The sequence below is a fragment of the Colletotrichum spaethianum genome, assembly GCF_022836535.1.
Source record: "Colletotrichum spaethianum MAFF 239500 DNA, contig24, whole genome shotgun sequence".
NCBI lineage: Eukaryota > Fungi > Ascomycota > Sordariomycetes > Glomerellales > Glomerellaceae > Colletotrichum > Colletotrichum spaethianum.
The window spans coordinates 514,774-534,032 of NW_026054794.1; the positions used below are offsets into that span (position 1 = coordinate 514,774).

At 55.8% G+C, this 19,259-nt stretch overlaps 4 protein-coding genes across 4 annotated transcripts; 3 read left to right on the top strand and 1 right to left on the bottom strand.

The window, feature by feature from the left end:
- Positions 1 to 2,265: 2,265 nt before the first annotated feature.
- ColSpa_08794 (putative transporter) lies at positions 2,266 to 4,074 on the top strand (the record flags this gene model as incomplete). Its single annotated transcript, XM_049275006.1, has 5 exons — positions 2,266 to 2,534; positions 2,585 to 2,668; positions 2,727 to 2,910; positions 2,980 to 3,372; positions 3,463 to 4,074. The coding sequence occupies 5 exons, from the start codon at positions 2,266 to 2,268 to the stop codon at positions 4,072 to 4,074; spliced, it is 1,542 nt and encodes a 513-aa protein (XP_049130963.1).
- A 2,480-nt stretch (positions 4,075 to 6,554) lies between these two features.
- Positions 6,555 to 7,987, top strand: ColSpa_08795 (carbamoyl-phosphate synthase arginine-specific small chain; the record flags this gene model as incomplete). Its single annotated transcript, XM_049275007.1, has 2 exons — positions 6,555 to 6,743; positions 6,806 to 7,987. The coding sequence occupies 2 exons, from the start codon at positions 6,555 to 6,557 to the stop codon at positions 7,985 to 7,987; spliced, it is 1,371 nt and encodes a 456-aa protein (XP_049130964.1).
- Positions 7,988 to 11,505: 3,518 nt separating this feature from the next.
- ColSpa_08796 (apoptotic chromatin condensation inducer in the nucleus) lies at positions 11,506 to 13,452 on the bottom strand (the record flags this gene model as incomplete). Its single annotated transcript, XM_049275008.1, has 1 exon — positions 11,506 to 13,452. The coding sequence occupies one exon, from the start codon at positions 13,450 to 13,452 to the stop codon at positions 11,506 to 11,508; it is 1,947 nt and encodes a 648-aa protein (XP_049130965.1).
- A 1,214-nt stretch (positions 13,453 to 14,666) lies between these two features.
- Positions 14,667 to 16,004, top strand: ColSpa_08797 (uncharacterized protein; the record flags this gene model as incomplete). Its single annotated transcript, XM_049275009.1, has 2 exons — positions 14,667 to 15,147; positions 15,202 to 16,004. The coding sequence occupies 2 exons, from the start codon at positions 14,667 to 14,669 to the stop codon at positions 16,002 to 16,004; spliced, it is 1,284 nt and encodes a 427-aa protein (XP_049130966.1).
- Positions 16,005 to 19,259: the final 3,255 nt, after the last annotated feature.

Sequence of the window (19,259 nt, forward strand, 5' to 3'; positions counted from 1 at the left end):
TCTGATATTGGACTTTTTTTGGAGAATAGCCGGCCGTGTCGGATTCGGGTCCGAGGAGAGTTTCAAGGTTGCTCAAAGATGTCTAATATCTCAGCCAATGAATAAAGGTATTTCGATTAGGCTTTAGTTTTCTGGCAAAGTCTGGATGAGCTAAACAAGAACAAGTACACTTGCCTTCCGAAAAAGCCGCCAAGACCCAAGTGTTTATATCCGTTGTTATTGCCCTTCCATGACGCAAGTGCCGTGTATTCCCATCCCCACATTGTGGAGGTTTTCTTTTGAACCTGGTGCGGTAGTGCTGCGGTAATGCCGCTTCAGCTCGCCGTTCGGACATTTCGGAAACGGCACGGCAATGTTGGTCGGTGCTGGGATAGTCTATTTCCACGACTGACCATTCAAAGCCTCACAATGATTGGGGGCCAAAGGAGTCCCCGACTCCCGATGGGGTGAAGTGGAGGAGAGGCGGAAGACCGATTACCAAGCGCTTGCACAGTCGAGAAGAGTGGGAAGGGCATGTTATTGTTCCACGGCCTTATGCTGCTTGATGTGCCGATGACGGACTGTCGACTCAGTTCTTCGCCGGAGCGCGTTGCTTGAAAATGACTGCTTGCGGGTTAGCTGCCGTCGTTGTGAACGGGGTCATGCTACTCCAAGGTCCACGAAACGGAACACCCTCAACGTTGATGCCACGCCGTGCTGTGGGTGTGCTGCACAGCGGATGCGCGACGCGAGGGAATCTAAACCGATAAGTTCAAAGCATTTAGACATGCGCGTAGCATTGATGGTCACTCCCCACACCCTTGCTTTCCTACCGAGCGCTAACAAAGTGCGAGATTCCGGATCCCGATGGTTTGAGAAAGCTTCGCCAAGGTGCGCTTGCAAACCAGACGTGATGGCGACAGTTACCGCAAGGGTCTCACTGCTCTCGGAATCCCGTGTAGAGCTCGTAGAGATGTCAGCTTCCCGCGCCGACCTTTCGCCTCAACTTCGACTAATGTAGCAGCCCGCGGAATCGTTCCAAGGGACTGTGACGACATTGATCCCCGCGGCACCCGCGGTGGCGCTCGTCGGCCGGTGTCGAGTTGTGAACCGTCTAATGATACCATATACCTCCAAAAGTCTAAAGTCGTCAGGAGACGGGTTCGAGCTGGTCAGCGCGAAGCCCGTGCTCTCTGCGCTGCTGCGTTTGCGTTGTCAAAGACGAGTTGTGGCTATGTTCTCCCCCCTCTTCGTCCTCATCACACCTAGTCATGCATGCTTTGCATGCTTACCCCATGTAGCAGGCGCAACGTTCATGGAGGTTGTCTTGAATCTTAAAGCGCACCAAGGCGATCGTTGGGTACATTGACTTTTCGGCCTGGAACATTGATAGTGCCTCTGTCGCTCAAAACGGCGAAAACACACGCACACATCCGACGCTTTGCATGCTTACCCCATGTAGCAGGCGCAACGTTCATGGAGGTTGTCTTGAATCTTAAAGCGCACCAAGGCGATCGTTGGGTACATTGACTTTTCGGCCTGGAACATTGATAGTGCCTCTGTCGCTCAAAACGGCGAAAACACACGCACACATCCGACGCTTTGCATGCTTACCCCATGTAGCAGGCGCAACGTTCATGGAGGTTGTCTTGAATCTTAAAGCGCACCAAGGCGATCGTTGGGTACATTGACTTTTCGGCCTGGAACATTGATAGTGCCTCTGTCGCTCAAAACGGCGAAAACACACGCACACATCCGACGCTTTGCATGCTTACCCCATGTAGCAGGCGCAACGTTCATGGAGGTTGTCTTGAATCTTAAAGCGCACCAAGGCGATCGTTGGGTACATTGACTTTTCGGCCTGGAACATTGATAGTGCCTCTGTCGCTCAAAACGGCGAAAACACACGCACACATCCGACGTTGAGGCCTAACTGCAACGGGCAGCCTGGCCATCAAGCTCGTTATCGGGATCCTTTTTTTATGCTTTTCGGCTCGGAGAGATCTTGGCTGCTTGTTTGGACGTTCTTCCATGTGCTTGCTAATCCGAGTCGGGGAGGGGAGAGGGACAATGGAATATATATGCTTTGACCTGGAGCATGCCCTTCTCGACTCTCGAGGAGAGCGTGTGAGTCTCATGTAACTCGACGGCTCGATGAACGAGCCTCGCCGGAGAAGAAGCAACCACTCGTTTATGTTGTACCCTGCGTAATATCACCCCTGTTAGTCCTCAGTTTTGAGAATACTTAGTTCTCTCGCGTGCTATCGAAAAGCAAACCTCGTCACCATGGGCCAAATCACGCCCGCGGGCGAAGATGTCTCTGTCGAAACGGTTGAAAAAGGCCCCGCCGAGTCGCCCTTGCCTTCGCCGTCTTCACCACGCCTCAGCACACCCTACGAGGTGGCCATGGCCCGCCCTGAGTGGAAGGCGGCCGAGAAGCGGCTCGTCAAGAAGCTGGACATGACGCTCATGCCAGTCATCTGGACACTGTACATGTTCAACTACCTCGACAGGAACAACCTTGCGTATGACCAACCCCTGGGTGTCGTGAAGTTGTATGTCGAGGCAAAAGAAGGCCGAGCGCTGACGTGCGGATGGCGAACAGGCAGGCCAAGCTGAACAATTTCGAGAAGGATCTCGGGCTCGTGGGGAACCAGTTCAACACGGCGGTTTCGATATTCAACATTGGGTAAGGCCCCCCCTCCAGCTCTCGTTCGGCCATGAGCCGCTGCTGATTCCGGGTGCAGGTACATGATCGCCCAGCTGCCGTCCAACATGCTCATCACCCGCGTCCGGCCGAGCGTCTACATCCCGTGCTGTGTCCTGGCATGGTCGTGCGTATCGGCGGCGACGGCGGCGGCCAAGAGCTTCCACAGCCTCATCGCTATCCGGATCGCGCTTGGCGTCGTCGAGGCGCCCTTCTTTCCTGGTGTAAGCCACGCCCGTCCTTCCCACCCTTTCCAGATCCCATCGCCAGCTGACATCATGTCTCGTCACTAGGTGCTCTACGTCCTCTCCTGCTGGTACACCCAAAAAGAGCTCGCCTTCCGCACGGCGATCCTCTATTCGGGCATGCTCATAGCGACGGCGTTCTCGGGGCTCATCGCGGCTGCCATCTTTGCACACCTTGACGGCGCGCATGGGCTAGCCGGGTGGCAGTGGCTTTTCATCATCGAGGGGGCAGGGAGCTTCGCGTCGGCCTTCACGGCGTTTGCTTTTCTGCCGGACTATGTCGGGTCCAAGACGGGCGTGTGCTCGTGGCTCATGTCGGAGAAAGAGCTGCAGGTCGCCGCGCAGCGGATGGAGGCCGACAGGGTGTCGGTGCCGCAGGAGAAGGCGACGGTGTGGAATGGGCTGAGTCTCGCAGTAAAGGATAAGAGGACGTGGATCTTTGTGAGTCGTCTCCAGCCTTGATCCCCTCGGAGACCTTCCCCTGAAAGGGCCGTGTGTGACAAAGAACATTGGACTGACAAAGACAAACAGGTCTGCATGCAAGCCTTCTACGTTTCTTCCCACGGCCTCAACAGCTTCTTCCCAACCATCGTGCAGGGCTTCCGCCTCGGCTCCAATACGGCCACCCTCCTACTCACGGCACCGCCTTACCTACTCGCCGCCATCGTCGCCCTCTCCGTCGCCGTCTCCTCGGACCGTCGCGCCGACCGCGGCCTGCACATCGTCGGCCCCGTCTGCGTCGCTATGCTGGGCTTCGTCATCTCCGCCGCGACGACGAACCGTCCCGCGCGGTACTTTGCAAGCTTCCTGTATCTCCCCGGCGCCTTCGCGTCGACGGGGTTGATCTTTAGCTGGTCTGCGAGCGTGATGAGCCAGACGCCGGAGAAGAGGGCGGCGGCGATGGCGATTATCTGTCTGCTGGCGCAGTTTGGCAACATCTGGAGCCCGTACTTTTTCAGACCGGAGGATAGCCCGAGGTACCTGCTTGCGTTCTTGCTAATGATGATGTTCTCGACGTTTTGCATCGGGACGGTGTTCTTGATGAGGCGGGTGCTGGGGAGAGCGAACAAGCGATTGCTCGACGAGGCAGAGGGACGGGAAGGAAGGTTCGGCTTTATATCCTTTGAGAGGATGAGTCCATAGTTGCGCTTCTGCCACGGGCGTTTTATGGATGTAGCGTTAATCTAGAGACCGCTGGTTTCAGCGAGGTACGCGATGCGGGATGGCACAGAAGCCGAATGAAAAACGGTACAAGACTCGATAAACTTGTATAGACGCTAACCGCGACCCACGCCTCCCCGATGTTGACTCTGATATATGTTGTTGGAATAAGGATCCTACTATAGCGGTAATTTCCTTTCGAGTTCGGTCACCGAACTTGAGCTGACTTCAGGTCAAAACGAGGGTTGCAGACTTGGCCAAACCATGATATTTGTAGTAGTCAATCAAGCTCAACAAGTAGACGCCAGCTCCACCCAACCCAGGCTCATGGAAAGAATGTCAACCACTTGGTTGGGAGAATTCTGATTCCAATTGACCACCTCACTTGAATACTCATTCTGCAATGTCGAACTGCAGTTTTCTCTTTAATGAGCACTTCCATACCCCAGGACGACTCTGCCTCCCATCTGCCAGCAAGCAAGTTTCCTTTGGCTCTGATGTCGGTGACTCAGCTGAAGGCGAGACTTTGCAGCTGCATTCTTGGCATGCAAGCAAACGTCTCGGACGGGTAGCTGTCAATACGGTGAGACCACACGTGAAGCCATTCGGCAGTCCAGACCTGCAGTCAAGGTGGTATTTCTCACACTTTTTTCCTACTTAAAATTCGCAGGCGTAGGAAATGGTAGAATAGCAGCCCCCAGTTAGGTCGTGGTTGCGTGCTCAAAGCTTGTTAGATTGGAGTCATTGGAGGAACAAGACAGACCGCCCTTGAGCAAGCCGGGGTTTCCGAGGGGATGGTGCAGCATGGGTACGGTGCGTCTGGCTCCTTTCAAGGACTGACAACAAGGGCAACGACTCGAGTCGGTGAAGCAGAACTGAGAGAGTCTCCAATCCCGCCTCCGTTTTTGGTTTGGCAGGTTGGTCTGGGAGGGCCTCATAGCTTGCGATAGGCCGGCGGGCGGAGGCGCGTCCCCGTTTTTGACAGCCCCGTTTGATAAGGTAGTTCTGGGCCGCGTTTTGGAGATGCATTTAGACGATGTATGCTGGGAGACCCCAGCGCTACGCATTGTTGGCAGGCTGGGTTCATAGGTGGAGACTCCGAACCCGGCGGGTTTTGGAAGCAGGCGGAGAGAGAGAGATATTTCTCGCACAAATCCCACCAACTCTAACATTGCGTCAATTTTTTAGTGCAACGAAGCATCGAGACGAAGTCTTGGGCCGTCTCTGGCAGCGGCAGTGTCGATCCTAGGGCTCAGGCTATCTTCCCACAGCCAACTGCCGGCTCAATGGCACAGCAGGGTTCGCAGTGCTTGCAGCGCCTGGTGATGTAATGTTCGGTCAACAGGGCTGATAAGAGCTAGGGAGGCGACTAAGGGCGAAATTGCAGAGACGTAACAGAGTAGTTGGGCGAATTATGTAATGCCCCGCGATAAGGGACGACATCGGCGGGTTGGACGGGCGGGCGCGCCTTTTCGCTGGGGCGGGGAGAGGCGAGAGAGGAGGGAGGGGGGGGGAAGCTTGAGAAGTTCAGTCCACCACCAGCGCTCGTTCTTTGACGGCGAGAGTTTCCCCTGCAGCGACGGTCAAGACGGGGCCCCCGTTGAATGGATCTCCCCATAGCTGGGGCGTATCAGCGCCGACCTTGCCCAAAAGGGTCCAATGACAAGCTGCCCAAAAAAATTTGCCTGCTCATCCCAAGCACTGCTGCTGGCTGTGACCCGGGCGGCCCTTGACACTTGGGACGGGGACGCCTGGAGGTGGTGGCCCTGGTGGAGGAGCAGGAGGAGTCGAGTGTGACTCCGTGTGCCGGCGCTCGTGCTCCTTGGTTTTTCTACCCGATCTGCGCCCACCTGGTTTTTCGTCCTCTCTTTTCCCTCCTTTTTTTTCCCTTCTCACAAAAATCCTGCCATACCAAACCTGTCACAGAATATCTCCGGCCATAATCCCTCCAGCTTAACTACCGACTCGTTTCGAGCAACTTCACTACCCTTTTCTACTGATTGACCCTTCGCAAGCTGCCCTTATGAACGGGCGTCCTTCAGTCTTCACCTCTCAGGTACGTTCGACTTTGTGTTACTACTTTTTTCTCTTATCAATGTCCGGCTTCGGTTGGGGTCGGTCTGCGCTCACGGCCTTCGTGATACCTTCCCCAACCCCGCTGCCAAACTTTGTCTCATGCTGGTGCCCATAGCCCAATTGAGGCTACTGGGTCCCGCTTGCACTTTGCGGGATTGCTGCTTCAAGTCATTGAAATTGGAAAATCTCGGTTGCTGACTCGTCTTCCTTAGGATTATCTCTCAGGTTAGCACGAATGCCCTCGATTGACTCACCGCCCCTCCACAGAGCACCCAGACTGACCATGCCTCCAACAGACCACTTGTGGAAGGCTGCTAGCCCCTAAAGTGTCTATCCAAACCACTCGCAACCAACTCTACATCACCACTTCCTAAACACCAGCCAGAATGTTCTCCCGATTGGCTGCCTTCTCCAAGCCCGCGGCCAAGGGCGCCGCCGGGTTGAGCTCCGGCCTCCGAGTTCAGTCCCGATTCCTCTCCGGCCAGGCCGCTGGCAGCAAGGGCCGCAAGATGCCCGCCACCCAGACCCGCGCCACGAGCCCCGTCAGCGACCTCGATGCTACCCTCACCATCCGCGTATGTCACCGCCAACATGTCTTGCCTCGCCGTAGACGGAGCTTGCTAACAAAGAATCACAGGATGGTCCCGTCTTTTCCGGCCGCGCTTTTGGAGCAAACTCCAACATTTCCGGCGAGGCCGTCTTCACCACCTCCCTCGTGGGATACCCCGAGTCCATGACCGACCCCTCGTACCGTGGTCAGATTCTGGTCTTCACCCAGCCCCTGATTGGCAACTACGGTGTGCCCTCCAACCAGAGGGACCAGTGGAACCTCCTCAAGTACTTTGAGTCTCCTCACATCCAGTGTGCCGGTGTCGTCGTCGCCGACGTTGCCCTGCAGTACAGCCACTGGACCGCCGTGGAGAGCCTGAGCAACTGGTGCGCCCGTGAGGGTGTTCCCGCCATCTCGGGCGTTGACACTCGCGAGATCGTCACCTACCTCCGTGAGCAGGGTTCTTCCCTCGCTAGGATTACCATTGGCGACGAGTACGACGCCGACGAGGACGAGAGCTTCATCGACCCCGGCGCCATCAACCTGGTCAAGCGCGTCAGCACCAAGGCTCCTTTCGTGGTTGAGTCCCCCGGTGCCCGCTTCCACGTTGCCCTGATCGACTGCGGTGTCAAGGAGAACATCCTTCGCAGTCTCGTCAGCCGTGGCGCCTCCGTCACCGTTTTCCCCTACAACTACCCCATCCACAAGGTTGCCAGCAACTTTGACGGTGTCTTCATCTCCAACGGCCCTGGCGACCCAACTCACTGCCAGGAGACCATCTACAACCTCGCCCGCCTCATGGAGACCTCCCCCGTCCCCATCATGGGAATCTGCCTCGGCCACCAGCTTCTCGCCCTGGCCGTCGGCGCCCGCACCATCAAGCTCAAGTACGGCAACCGCGCCCACAACATCCCCGCCCTCGACTTGACCACCGGCCAGTGCCACATCACCAGCCAGAACCACGGCTACGCCGTCGACTCGTCGACCCTGCCCAGCGACTTCAAGGAGTACTTTGTCAACCTCAACGACGGCTCCAACGAGGGCATGATGCACAAGACCCGCCCCATCTTCTCCACCCAGTTCCACCCCGAGGCCAAGGGCGGCCCGATGGACAGCTCCTACCTCTTCGACAAGTACCTCGAGAACGTCCAGCTCTTCAAGGACAGCGAGAAGATCTTCAAGGACAACCGCCCCACCCAGCTCATGCTCGACATCCTCAGCAGGGAGCGTGTCGGCGTCGAGCCCACCACCCTCGCCGCGGCTGCCTGAGTGTGTGATGGTGTAGGCTTAGTCTAGTAAGAGTATTATGCGAATTGGGTTTCTGGGTTTTGCAGTTTAAGGGTGTCGCGGTTTGGTACCTGGGCCTTGGGATATAAAAGCCGGTCGAAAACGATGGTTCTCTCTTTCCCTTTTTTTCATAGTTCAATAGCAGCTCACAAGAAAGCTACTTTCCTAAATTGAAACGTTCCACGTCCATCATTAGGAACCCCGTCCCTTCCCTGTGTCCTTTGTGTCAGTGAAAAAGCAGGTACTGGTAATGATGGCAGCGACGGCTTAGGATGGGGTGGATGAGAGTAATGAAGGGCTGTCACGGATGAACGTCCATTAACCACATCCATCCTCCACCTCGCAAGCAAGTTCACCACACTCGAAACAGCACACTTGCATCCGTTCCTGTTCTCTTTAGGCTTGTCTTTCTCCCATGTCGATCCCATATTACCTGATATCGACATAGCAACTACCCATTCTTTCCAACATCATGTCGCGCCCAGACGGTAACTTGTCTGACGTCGAGTCCGCTGCAGAGCGGGGGCAAGAATCGATTCAGCAGGAGGAAGAACGAGGATCGACTACACAAGACGAACAAGGCCGGAGCTCGACAGTTCCGGGGCCGACTCCATCATACACGGAGGTTCTCTCTACTCCAGACCCACAATCCTCCCCGCCATTCATAGAGCACCTCCCCTTGAACAGCTTGCAGCAGTATCAAAGGTCTGCGCATCAGACTCTAGACTGGCAGCCTCAGCCATTTGCTGGAAACATGGCAGAACAGCAATCCCAGTCTCCTGGACAGTACTTTCAATACTCGCCAGTTCTGCCCACCACAGCTCAACAGACATTGCCGACATTACAATACAGCATGAGCCCTTTGGCGCCCCAGTTGCCGTTTATACCCGAACTGTGGGATCGATGTGTTTAGGAAGCCTCCCGCAACTCTGGCTCGGGGTCCTCTGTACAAGGGCAGGCCAATCCGGGAACACAGTTGCTGGCGATGGTATCTCAGCAAAGCGCACAACCTTCGCAGGGCCTACCACAGCAAGGACTGAAGATCTGGCCTTCACAAGAAGCTAGACTTCAGATGGGCTCTCGAGCAAAAATTCAAAACCTGATTATCGGCATTGGCGGCTGCGCTCGCACCGGCAATTCCACACTCGCGTCGCATCTCAGCGCGGTGTTCCAGCGCCTTGCGAGAGGCGAGAACAGGGTTGTTGTGATTTCTCAAAACGCCTACTCCCTTCCCCCGAAAACTGCCCTCCCACGGCCCAGGGTGGAAACTTTGTGAAGCACAAGGACTGCTTCCGGGCGGTGAACTGGGTGGAGCTACTTCATGATGTCGAAGCAGCCGCAGCAGGCAATCCAGTTCCCGATCCAAGTGGCAAGAAATTTGCGACCGTTCCCTGCCGCCTACATATGAATCAGATCGTGGCAAACGCGAATGCGAACTTTGCCGGTTTCTTAAGGAGTTCAGGGGCAGAGAAGAAGCTCTGGTCAGAACACTTTTATCGCTTTAATTTAGAACATCAGCATGCCTACAACCCCGAAAAGTACAAAGACGGGTCAGAGGATGCAACGCATTGGCCGGCCCAGCTGATAATCGTTGAGGGGTTTCTCATGAGCGCAGACTACACCGACGGCTTATCTCCGGCCTTCCCGCCGCTGGCACATGGCCACGAGGCGCAACAAGTCGCGTACGAGTCTTTGAGGAATATAGTAGACCACACGCTGTGCGTTTATGTTCATAAACGCGAAGCAAAAAGGCGAAGATTCGAGAGCCCCGAGTACACGTATTACAGTGAAGGAGGATTCAGGCAGGCCCATGAGACCTGGAAAACGGAGGAATACTTTAAGGACGTTGCATGGTACGTATGAAAGCAGTCTGCGCTTTGGAGGTTATAGATTCTGACGTCCGAAATTACTTCAGGCCGGCTTTCATGAAATACCACATGAAAGTTCTGTTTGAGGAAAAGGAGGGTTTGCGGTTCAGACCCAGCACCTTAATCAAAGTCGATCAAGCCTCACCAGGAAGCGATTGGGCCGTCCTGGGCGAGGCGTGTAATCGCATCCACAGGACAATCATGTTGGAGGGGTGGAGACATTAACAGAGGGAAGTGCGGAAGAGATTTTGATTGATTGTCCGTTGGTCATCAGCAGGACTACCGTTAGTAACGTGATACAACCCCATTATATTACTCGCTCTCAGCTCTCGTTCGTTTCTCTTCTTCCTCTTCCGTCGGCGCCTTGCTTCGATGCTCTCCACGGGGCTCTAAGAGAGTCGACATCCTTGAAGAGAAAAGATATCAGACGGGCAACAACGATAAGCGTAGCCACTTTCCCTCGTGTGTCCATCCGTATGTTTGCGTGGCTGAGCGTATGCCCTTTGGCGGCTTCTCCGTTGTCCGCGGGGATGCGAAGCACGGCTCTTGTTCGAGTAGACAGTGCCATCTGGGGTGTCCGTCCTCTTCCGGCGCCGTCGGGTTGCAACATTGCTCTGAAAGGTCGAGGATGCGGGCGACGGTGATGGGGAGGGATGCGATTCCAATGGGAGAGATGTGCGGCGTGAGAGGACGGCTTGGCGGGAGGTTGTCGTGAAGACGAGAGGTCTGGCATCCCCGCGAGAGCAGGGAACGCCTCCTGCCGACGAGAACGCCGTGGAGGCTTGGGGTTCGCGTGTTCATCGTGCGGTGTCTCGGAGTGTCGCGAGCTCCCCTTGAGGACCAAAACCCAGGTCGATTGCAATCTGGGTCGACGTCACGCACATCACTCAGCAAAAAAGGGAAACGCGCACACGCGTCAAGAGGTAAGAGCTTGTTTTCGGCGAGCTAACGCTTTCATGTAGATACCCTGCGCGTCTCGCAGGCTAGGTTTGTGTGAGTGGTATCGCAACGTGGACGGCACGTCTCTCTATAGAACCCAAACGTTAAGGGGGGGGAAGTAGTAGTCCTAACCGGCGTCTTGCTTTCGCCGTCGAAGAATGATGTTGGTGAGGAGGTTGTGCAAGAGCCGGGTTCTTGTTGTTGCTCCCCTCCGTGTCGGATCCCCCATGCTCCAAAAAAAAAAAAGTGATTCTCGAGTGATTTAATGTTTCTTCTTTCCCTTTTCCCCTTCTACCCTGGTCCCTCCAATCCACCCACGTCAATGCCGCCGATGTTAGGAGGCCAGTCCTTCCCTTCCTTTTCGCCCTGGCTCTTGACCTTGGCGATATCTAATCTCAACACGGCAAAAAGCTTCACTCGATCCCCCTTCTGAAGATGTGTAATGGCACGACCCGACTTTCTGATAAAGATCTACCAGTGTGCCCACGATCTTCCGGCGTTGGGGGCATTGTTGTTGCAAGAGCCGCTGGCGAAGTCGTACAGTACGGTTGGTCTTGGCTAACCATCTCGGACTTCGAGGGGCGCAGAGAATGAGGATGCGCGAGACGCGCAGGACGCGAAAGGCAGGGGGCACAATGTCGAATGGTCGTGATTGAGACACCTGCAATCGTAGCCAACGGTCCCAGCGCGCTCTTAATACCGACTGTCGCGGTCGTCCGAGCGGAAACGGCGACCGCCGTCGTGACGAGATCCAAAGTTTCCGCGGTCGCCCTGTCTGTACGGGCCACCTTCGTTGATACCAGGCAAGTACCTGTCGCTGACCATGCGGTTTCCACGGCGGCCATTGCCACCGCGTCTGCCGCCTCGTGGCGGGGGAGGGCCCCTAGGCGGCGGTCCTCCGCCAGCCGTCTGTCGACGTCGGTCGGCTTCTCGGTGGGGAGGGCGAATGCCTACAAAGTTCTCCTTACCGCGGTCGACAAACTTGTCGCCATTTTCAAAGGTGTAGCGGTTAATCTCGGTCTCAGGACCCAAATCGCGGCCAATCTCAGTGGTGTAGTGAGATCGCATGTTTCTGATACGCCTCGCACCGAGGTCGTCCGAAACAGGCTGGTAGGATATCGGGGGGCTGGCGCGAGTAGTTCGAATATCGCCTCCAGGGAAGCCCTGAATCTGTCGTGGGGGTCTGGGACCAGGCCCGCGCGGCGCATCCCCTCTGGGTCCCGACGGCGCACCTTGTGTTCCGAAACCGCCACGAGGGCCAAGAGGGATGGCGTTTACATCTTTGACTGCGGGGCCGGAGGGCGCAGGCCTAGTCGGTTCTGGAGCTGACCGTGCAGGCTGGGCTGCAGAGCCCGAGACCAGACTGGCGGCGCCATCTTCGTCATATAGCACCTCGAAGCGGATGCTTCTGTCGCGGCTTTGGGCCTGCTCCTCGTCAATCCATAGAGGGACCTTGTCTGTCGGAACGAAGTCCACCCACAGCTCCTTACGGTTGCTTTCATCCGGCCAGCGGAGGCCATGCAGGGCGTTGCGGACGCGTGAAGCCTTGGTGACGGAACTGAAGACAGCAAAGGCGTGGGTCTTGACTTGGTCGAGGTAAAAAAGATCGATATCATCATTGTTGGGCTCTGCATCGGCAGGGGCCGCCAGCTGGATCAGATGTGCGCGAACCGTGTCTTCCTTGAGCGGCCTCATAAGATTCCTAATGTAAAGGGATTCGGTAGCATGGTGCCTGGCCGCTTCGACGGTTCTCTCGTGATCCATGACATCGTGGTCGTCTTGACGGGCTGTATTCTGGTGCGCTGGCTCGGGGGCAGGGTCGGCATCCTTGGACTCCTCACGGGCCGCAGCATTCACAGCATGGTCCTCGTTCGCCTCGCCGTGGGCTTCATCATGATATGCCGCCATTGTTGTGTCCTGGTTGTTCGCACCAGGCGGCGGCTGGTCTTGTTCCATAGGCTCGGCAAGATTTTCCGAGATAACCTTTGCGTCCTTCGCGATATCGTCAACGAGACTCGTGCCTCCCTCCAAGGTCTCCTTCAAGGTCTCCTTGATGCCCTCCTTAACTTGGTTCATGACACCAGCGATGCCAGATTGCTCTGAACCCTCAGCATCGTTATGGGTGCCTGCGTCCATGCGGTCCAGGTCGGCCTTGACCCGCTTACGGGAGACAGATTCGGATGACTCCACTGGACTCTCCGATCGTCGCTTTCGTTTCTGCACATCTTGCGCTATCTCGGCAGGCGCAGGAGGTGTAGAGTCCAGTGTAGCGATGGACTCTGGAATTGTAGTAGTCGTTTCCTGCTTGTCAGACACGGCGGCTGATGGCTCGTGACTGGCTTCTGGGATGTGCTCGACTGCTTCAGCAACGGTGGGCTCGGTTTCGGCGACAATGACGTCTTTGGGTGCGGTGTTGATGGGGTTGGGCTCGATTGGCGCCTCTGGAGCCTCATCGTTCTCGGGCTTGAGGCTCTCAGCCTGTTCAAGCTCTGGGGATGCCTCTGGTTCTTGTGCAGCAGCGTCCTTGTCACTCTCCGCAAGGCGATCGACAAGTTCCTGCTTAAGGCCTGCGACACCAAGCCCTCTGCGCTTCAACTCCGCCTTGAGTTGGACGACGGTCTGCTTGCTCCAGTCCTTCATCGTGAATAATTGCTGACTCGGCGCAAAGGCTGGCGCATAGCTAGGCTGCAGAAAAAAGCGATTTCGATTGTAAGCACGTGTGCGGCAGAACGGAGTATGTCTTGCTAAGAGGATATGCGCGCGTTGCGAAAAAGTGATGATGGCGAGTTTGTGTTGTAGTCGGAAGGCTTCCAGGTGAGGTGAGGTGCCCGGTGGTGGCACTGAGCGCGTCGTCGCGACCTGAAAAATTGCCCCGTCATGCACATCAGAGCCTCTCCACTGTGAACAGGCACGTTGGCAAAGCACGCTAGGAAAGCAAGAAAGTCACTAGTGCAGGGGTTCCTTCCCACCTTCAGTAACCGATCCCGCCTGGGAAATATGTCATCTCTGCGAAGGACCCCATATTTCTTTTCGCTAAAAGTTAGGCCGGCTATCTGCCGGGAGATCACATCCAGGTCACGTGGTTTGCATAGAGGTGAGAGATTGCATGGCGGTGGACAACCAGGGATTCAAGTACGATGCGATTGGTTTCCTCCCCTGTTATCATGTTTATGTCTCTCAATGTGTTGTTTGTGCTGGCTTCCCTTTTGTCTATCGTGTTTCTGGGAGAGGCAACCCAACTCGAATGGCGGAAAAGGGAAATAGAAGGAAAGAACAATGTATATGACGAAGGGAGGTTCGAGGGGGGCAGTAGACGCACGGACCAGAACTCTGGCTCATTGGACGAGCAGCCTGCCCATTACCGCAGGTCCGCAGTAATCGCTTGCAGGCGCGGTTTTTGTCTCATTGCCATTGTGTCTCACCGCGTCGCCATCGATTCGAATAGGGATTGTAACGGCTTTCTTGTCCGGCCGCCGCATCCGTCGCCGCAAACCGTCGCAGACAATGCCGTAGGTCCCTAGTGCTTTCCGTAACCCTTTCGACCAAAGCCCCCTAGGGCAGTCGCGAACTCCTTGCTTCCTGCCTCTGCGCGAAGTCACTGCACGTAGTCCAAATAGAAGTCTCCAGATGAAGAAGCGACGAGGGTCGACTCGACAAAGAAATGCATCTTGTCAGCTGTAATCCTCGATCAGCACCTTCGTGAGGTGACAAAACGCGTGACACTCCTGCAGCGCCAACAATTTCTTGAACCTCAACACCTCAAATCTCATTCCGCCCTTTGGCTGAAGGCCACTTCTCAATCTCTCATAATTCATCCACACAACACCGTCACCACCGAAAAACAAAACTTGGAGATGAATCGACACTCGTCGGGATCCGTGGGGAGTCGCTCACCGGCGCACACTCCGCCGATCAACAGGCCGCTCGGCCGCAGCCGCCTCAGCGCAACACCTCTCACCGAGACTCCGCCAACAAGCACGAGCGCCGGCAGAGCGGGTACGCCAGCATCGGACAGGACCTTGTCCGGCCGCGTCAAGAAAACACCGCGCAAAGTTGCCAAGAGAAAAGAAGATGTCTTGAGCGAGAAGGAGAAAGAGGAGGAGCACCGGCAGCTGGAAGAGATGGACGAGGAAAGAAAGCTTTTCCCTGGCAGCGACAACTGGGCAGAGGACGAGCTAAGGCTCTTCAAGATTCTGTACATGAGACAGTACAGTCCTCTGTTACCGTCTCATTGGGACATGGACTTCCGAGGCATTCCCATCCCAGAAATCCTCTTCGCGAGCTCCGACGCCCATCCGCCCATCATCAACTCACGATCAGGCAGTGACTTCAAAGGTGAGTCTCGATTCATGGATTCTTGAAGACCCAGGAAATGCTGACATCACTTAGCAACCAGAGCACTTGCCCGCCTTATTGAGCTGACGGGACATGTTCGAGGGCTCTGTCAGACGCGCCAAAGACACAGAGCAAGGGCACTTATTGAGAAGGAACTCCACGAGTACACAAAATGGGCTGAACAGGACGGAGAGTATGACAGTCTCGATTACATACCGAATCTCATCATTGACATGGTGGACACAACAATGACGCCCCAGGCCATCGAGGAGCACATGCAGCTTCGTCTCAGAGCTGCCGCCGCCAGCCACCGCGCACATTGGAGGAATGACAAGCCAGAGGTTATTAATGGTGATCACGGCCCAAACGGACACCAGACCGAGGCGGACGATGATGAAGACGCCGAGCCCGAAGACAATAGAGTTGTCCTTGTGCCCGACAAGTACCCGACGCCGTCACCGCAGAAGCTGAACACAGATCCTCCATCTGCCCCGCCGCAGAACGGCATCAATTACGACGATTCTGACGATCGCAAACCTACAAGCACGGAACTCGATAATTCGGCAGAAAAGCTAATTCATGAACCGAACGGCCAATTCATCCGTCGCCCGCCAGTTTTGTATGGGCTGTTCATCGTCAATACCTCCGTTATGGTGTTGACCATTGACTCGGCGAAGGAAGGGGACCAAGCCTACGTCAGCTATCAGGTTGAGGTTGGCTTCAGCAAGCACTATCAAGCCGTATGGAATGCCATCACCGTCGCTATAGTGGTCTGCTTGGCGAGAGACGCCATGATCGATATGAAAGAGGACTTCAGCCATAAAATGAATGATGGAGACAGCGACCCTGATGCTTGATACGACATGATTGGCCGAGGCTGCTTTGATGTTGGCATGTCTCGAGCTTCTTACCTTAATGACCTGTACGGCGGCTGGCGATTCCTTGAATGCGTATACCCCATGCTGTTTTATACTGGCGGACGCTGCAGATACCCTTTTAGTTAATCAAGATACGATATTGCCAAGTAACTTCCCCGAGGAACACTGAAACCACCTGGCACTTTGGGTCTCCGGCTCTTTCGAAATTCTGCTGGCTCAGCTGAGCAGATGGTACAGATATGACCTGAATGGCCCAAGGTGACAATCCAAAACAAGACGATTGGCTGATGTCAGGAGATGGATGCCGGACAGTGCGTGGCCTCCCCATCTCCAAGAGCTGTACTATAGGGGCTCGGCATTTTGATGCCTCGGGCCTCGTTGATATCGGGGTTCGGCCGCCGAGACGAGCTAAGAGAAGAAGGCGATGGAATTTCAGAAGACGGGGGTCACGGGAAAAATTGATGTGGTAGATCACTCATCTTGCCTCCTCCTATCACCGAGGGATCACCCTGCAAACCCTCGGGATTACGTATTGTTCACAGAAAAGGGTACTTTAGGGAGATGGCCACTAGGGGACGGCATGCGCCCCGATCGCTCCAATTTGCTACCGCCTGTGAAAGGACCCTGTCAGCTTATTCAGGTCGTTTGTCACTGGCTCACAAGCGACGGGGCGGGAGGGGGCATGCACCAATGCGAGATTCTCGGAGCCGGGCTCCGGTCCGGTCTTCTTAATTGGCTGCAGGTCTGACGGTTTTCATTGCCTTCTGGGGCCTTTTCTCTTTTTTAGTGTACAGTACTGGCTAGGAAGAGGATGAGTGAGCCTGGCGGTGGCGGCGGCGCGTGTGGTGGATTGATAGGCCAAGAGCCCGAGTTGATAGTTCTTTGGAATCCTCGATCCTTCTCGTCGAATGGCGGGAGCTGAATATTCGCATCTTCCGTACCTTTCTTGCTAACACTAATGATGGCAGCTGCTGATTGAGTCATCTAGCATATGCCTGAACGAAGCTACCTGGATGCCTAAGATTGTTCACCCTTTGTTGGAGAGCGTCCATATTGGGTGATTTGCATTGCATCTTGGAAAGGAAGCCGAGGGCTTACTACACTGTAGTACGGCACTCGAAACGCCGGTAGTGCCCTGCCCGTCCACTTGGTGAAAATGGCCCTGTCTTAATTCCAGAGCGCTGGGAAGGAGACCGAACTGACGGACTCAGGAGAGCGTTCAGGGATCCTTGTGTGCCCCCCTTTCAGAATTGTTGCATCTCGCTTCGGCCGGCGGAACGGTGCCGGTGAAGTGAGAGGTGATGGAAGTGCTAAGTCGGCTCACACTGGCGACCTGCTGGCACATAGAGTACCTGTGTGGACGATATTGTACATTGCGGTCTTACCGCCTTGTTTCGTGTCGTATTTCTTTGCTTTCTTTCTTGATTACTTGTGTGACACGACGCCTCTTATGTTGTCAGCATCAGCATCAGTCGGTGAGGGACAGAACATGTGTAGGCACTGAACAGCCTACGCGTGTCAGGCGTCCGTGGCAAGGCCAATGGTCACACACGGGCATTTTAGAGTTGCCATGCGGTACGGCATTCCTATGGGGACCATGCTGTACAAATTTCATCCTGCCAGGCTTCCGCGGGGCGGCGGCCCAAGGATTCGGCGCAGAGCATTGACATGGGAGACCAGCGTCCCTTTTTCCCTCGCCTCGCCAGACGTGCCGATTGATCCATTCCAGAAGGCAGAGTCAAGCAAATCAGGAGCGAGCCCGCTACGATGGAGTCGAGTCGCAGCGCAGGACGGCAGCGCCCCTCCTGGGCCAACAGGGAAGGCCGGACCAGGCGAACCGGGAAAGGCTAATTACGCCGTATTATTTGGGACTAGACCTGGGACTCTGGAGACTTATCGTCTCATTGGGCCCCTGTTTGTCGCTATCTGGGCCCGAGTGTTTGATCAGGATCTGATTGCGCGTGTCAGGGTGGTGTCGAGTCTCGCGTGTATCTCGAGATCTGTCGTTGTCGCCGGGGATCATCGCATATAGAAACAACATTCGAGAGAGGAATACGATCTACTACGTATGTGCATGCGGACCACCGTGGACATCACAAGGATGACCATCTGTCAGACCCAAAACAGGTCAAGGCCGGTACTCAGACGCAACTAGTCTCGCGTTCGAGAACGGGGGAAAAGTCTCTGAGGCGCTTCGTCCTGGACCCGGGTGTCATCAATGCCGCGATGCTGGACGCAGCAGGGTGGGACATTGTCTTGTCACTCGGTTGGGTGGGGTGGACCTTTGCAAACACAACCTTACGCTCCCTGTCACCCTAGGTGCTAGTGTCTTAGCGACAGGCCTCGCCTCGGCCAATCAGCGGCGACCTGTTGTAATCCGTGACCTCTCAGCCCAGATCACCCAACGACTGGGCTCCGATTTTCCCCCATTTGTCGTCCGTCGCTCGTCATTGGGAAGCGAAGGAGGAGACCAGCAGGCGGCGGGCAGGCCCAGACGCGGCACACGCAAAGCACAGTTGCAGGCGTGGGCTGCCCGTCCCCTTCAGTTCTCGTGATTTTCTGCCACCAACGCAACAGCGCCGCGGTTTCTTGTCCCCGTTCCCTCCATCGTCGCCCTGTTTGCTCGCACCACGCTACGCTGCTCACGCTGCACACGCTACCGCTATTCCTCTGCACACTGGCCTTACTCAGGACCTGACTTGCTGGACCGGCACCCGCCTCGTGCGAGATCAACACAGGCCTCACTCGCTTCCCACCCACCTTGTCAGGCTCAACCGCCCTCCTACCAAACCCTCTCACCGCCCGGTGAACCTTCAAGGAGCCCACTGCCCTTCCAGTCGACGGGGCTCTTACATGTCTGCCAACGCGAGCAACAGTCGTTGTTCTCTCCTCAGCATGCACTCGATATCACCATCTTTACCCTACTAGGCCGCTCCGTCACTTTGTCAACTCTCCCACCCGCACTCTTGCTCCCACAAGTTTCCTTCGGGCCTTCAACACCACCCCGACCCGACCCCCTGGCATCGGCCCCTCTGCCTTGCCTCTCTGTCTCTGTCTCGCTCTCTCTCACTCTCACACACCCACACACCACACTGTGCCTGTAGAGACACATCCAACGGCAAAAGTCTTCCTTCTTGCCCTGGATCAACGGTGGCGACCCTCTGGCCTCTTTCCTTCTCCCGGCCTCCGATTTCCCGCCCTCCTGCTCCGTCAGCCGGTTCTCCATAGCCACCG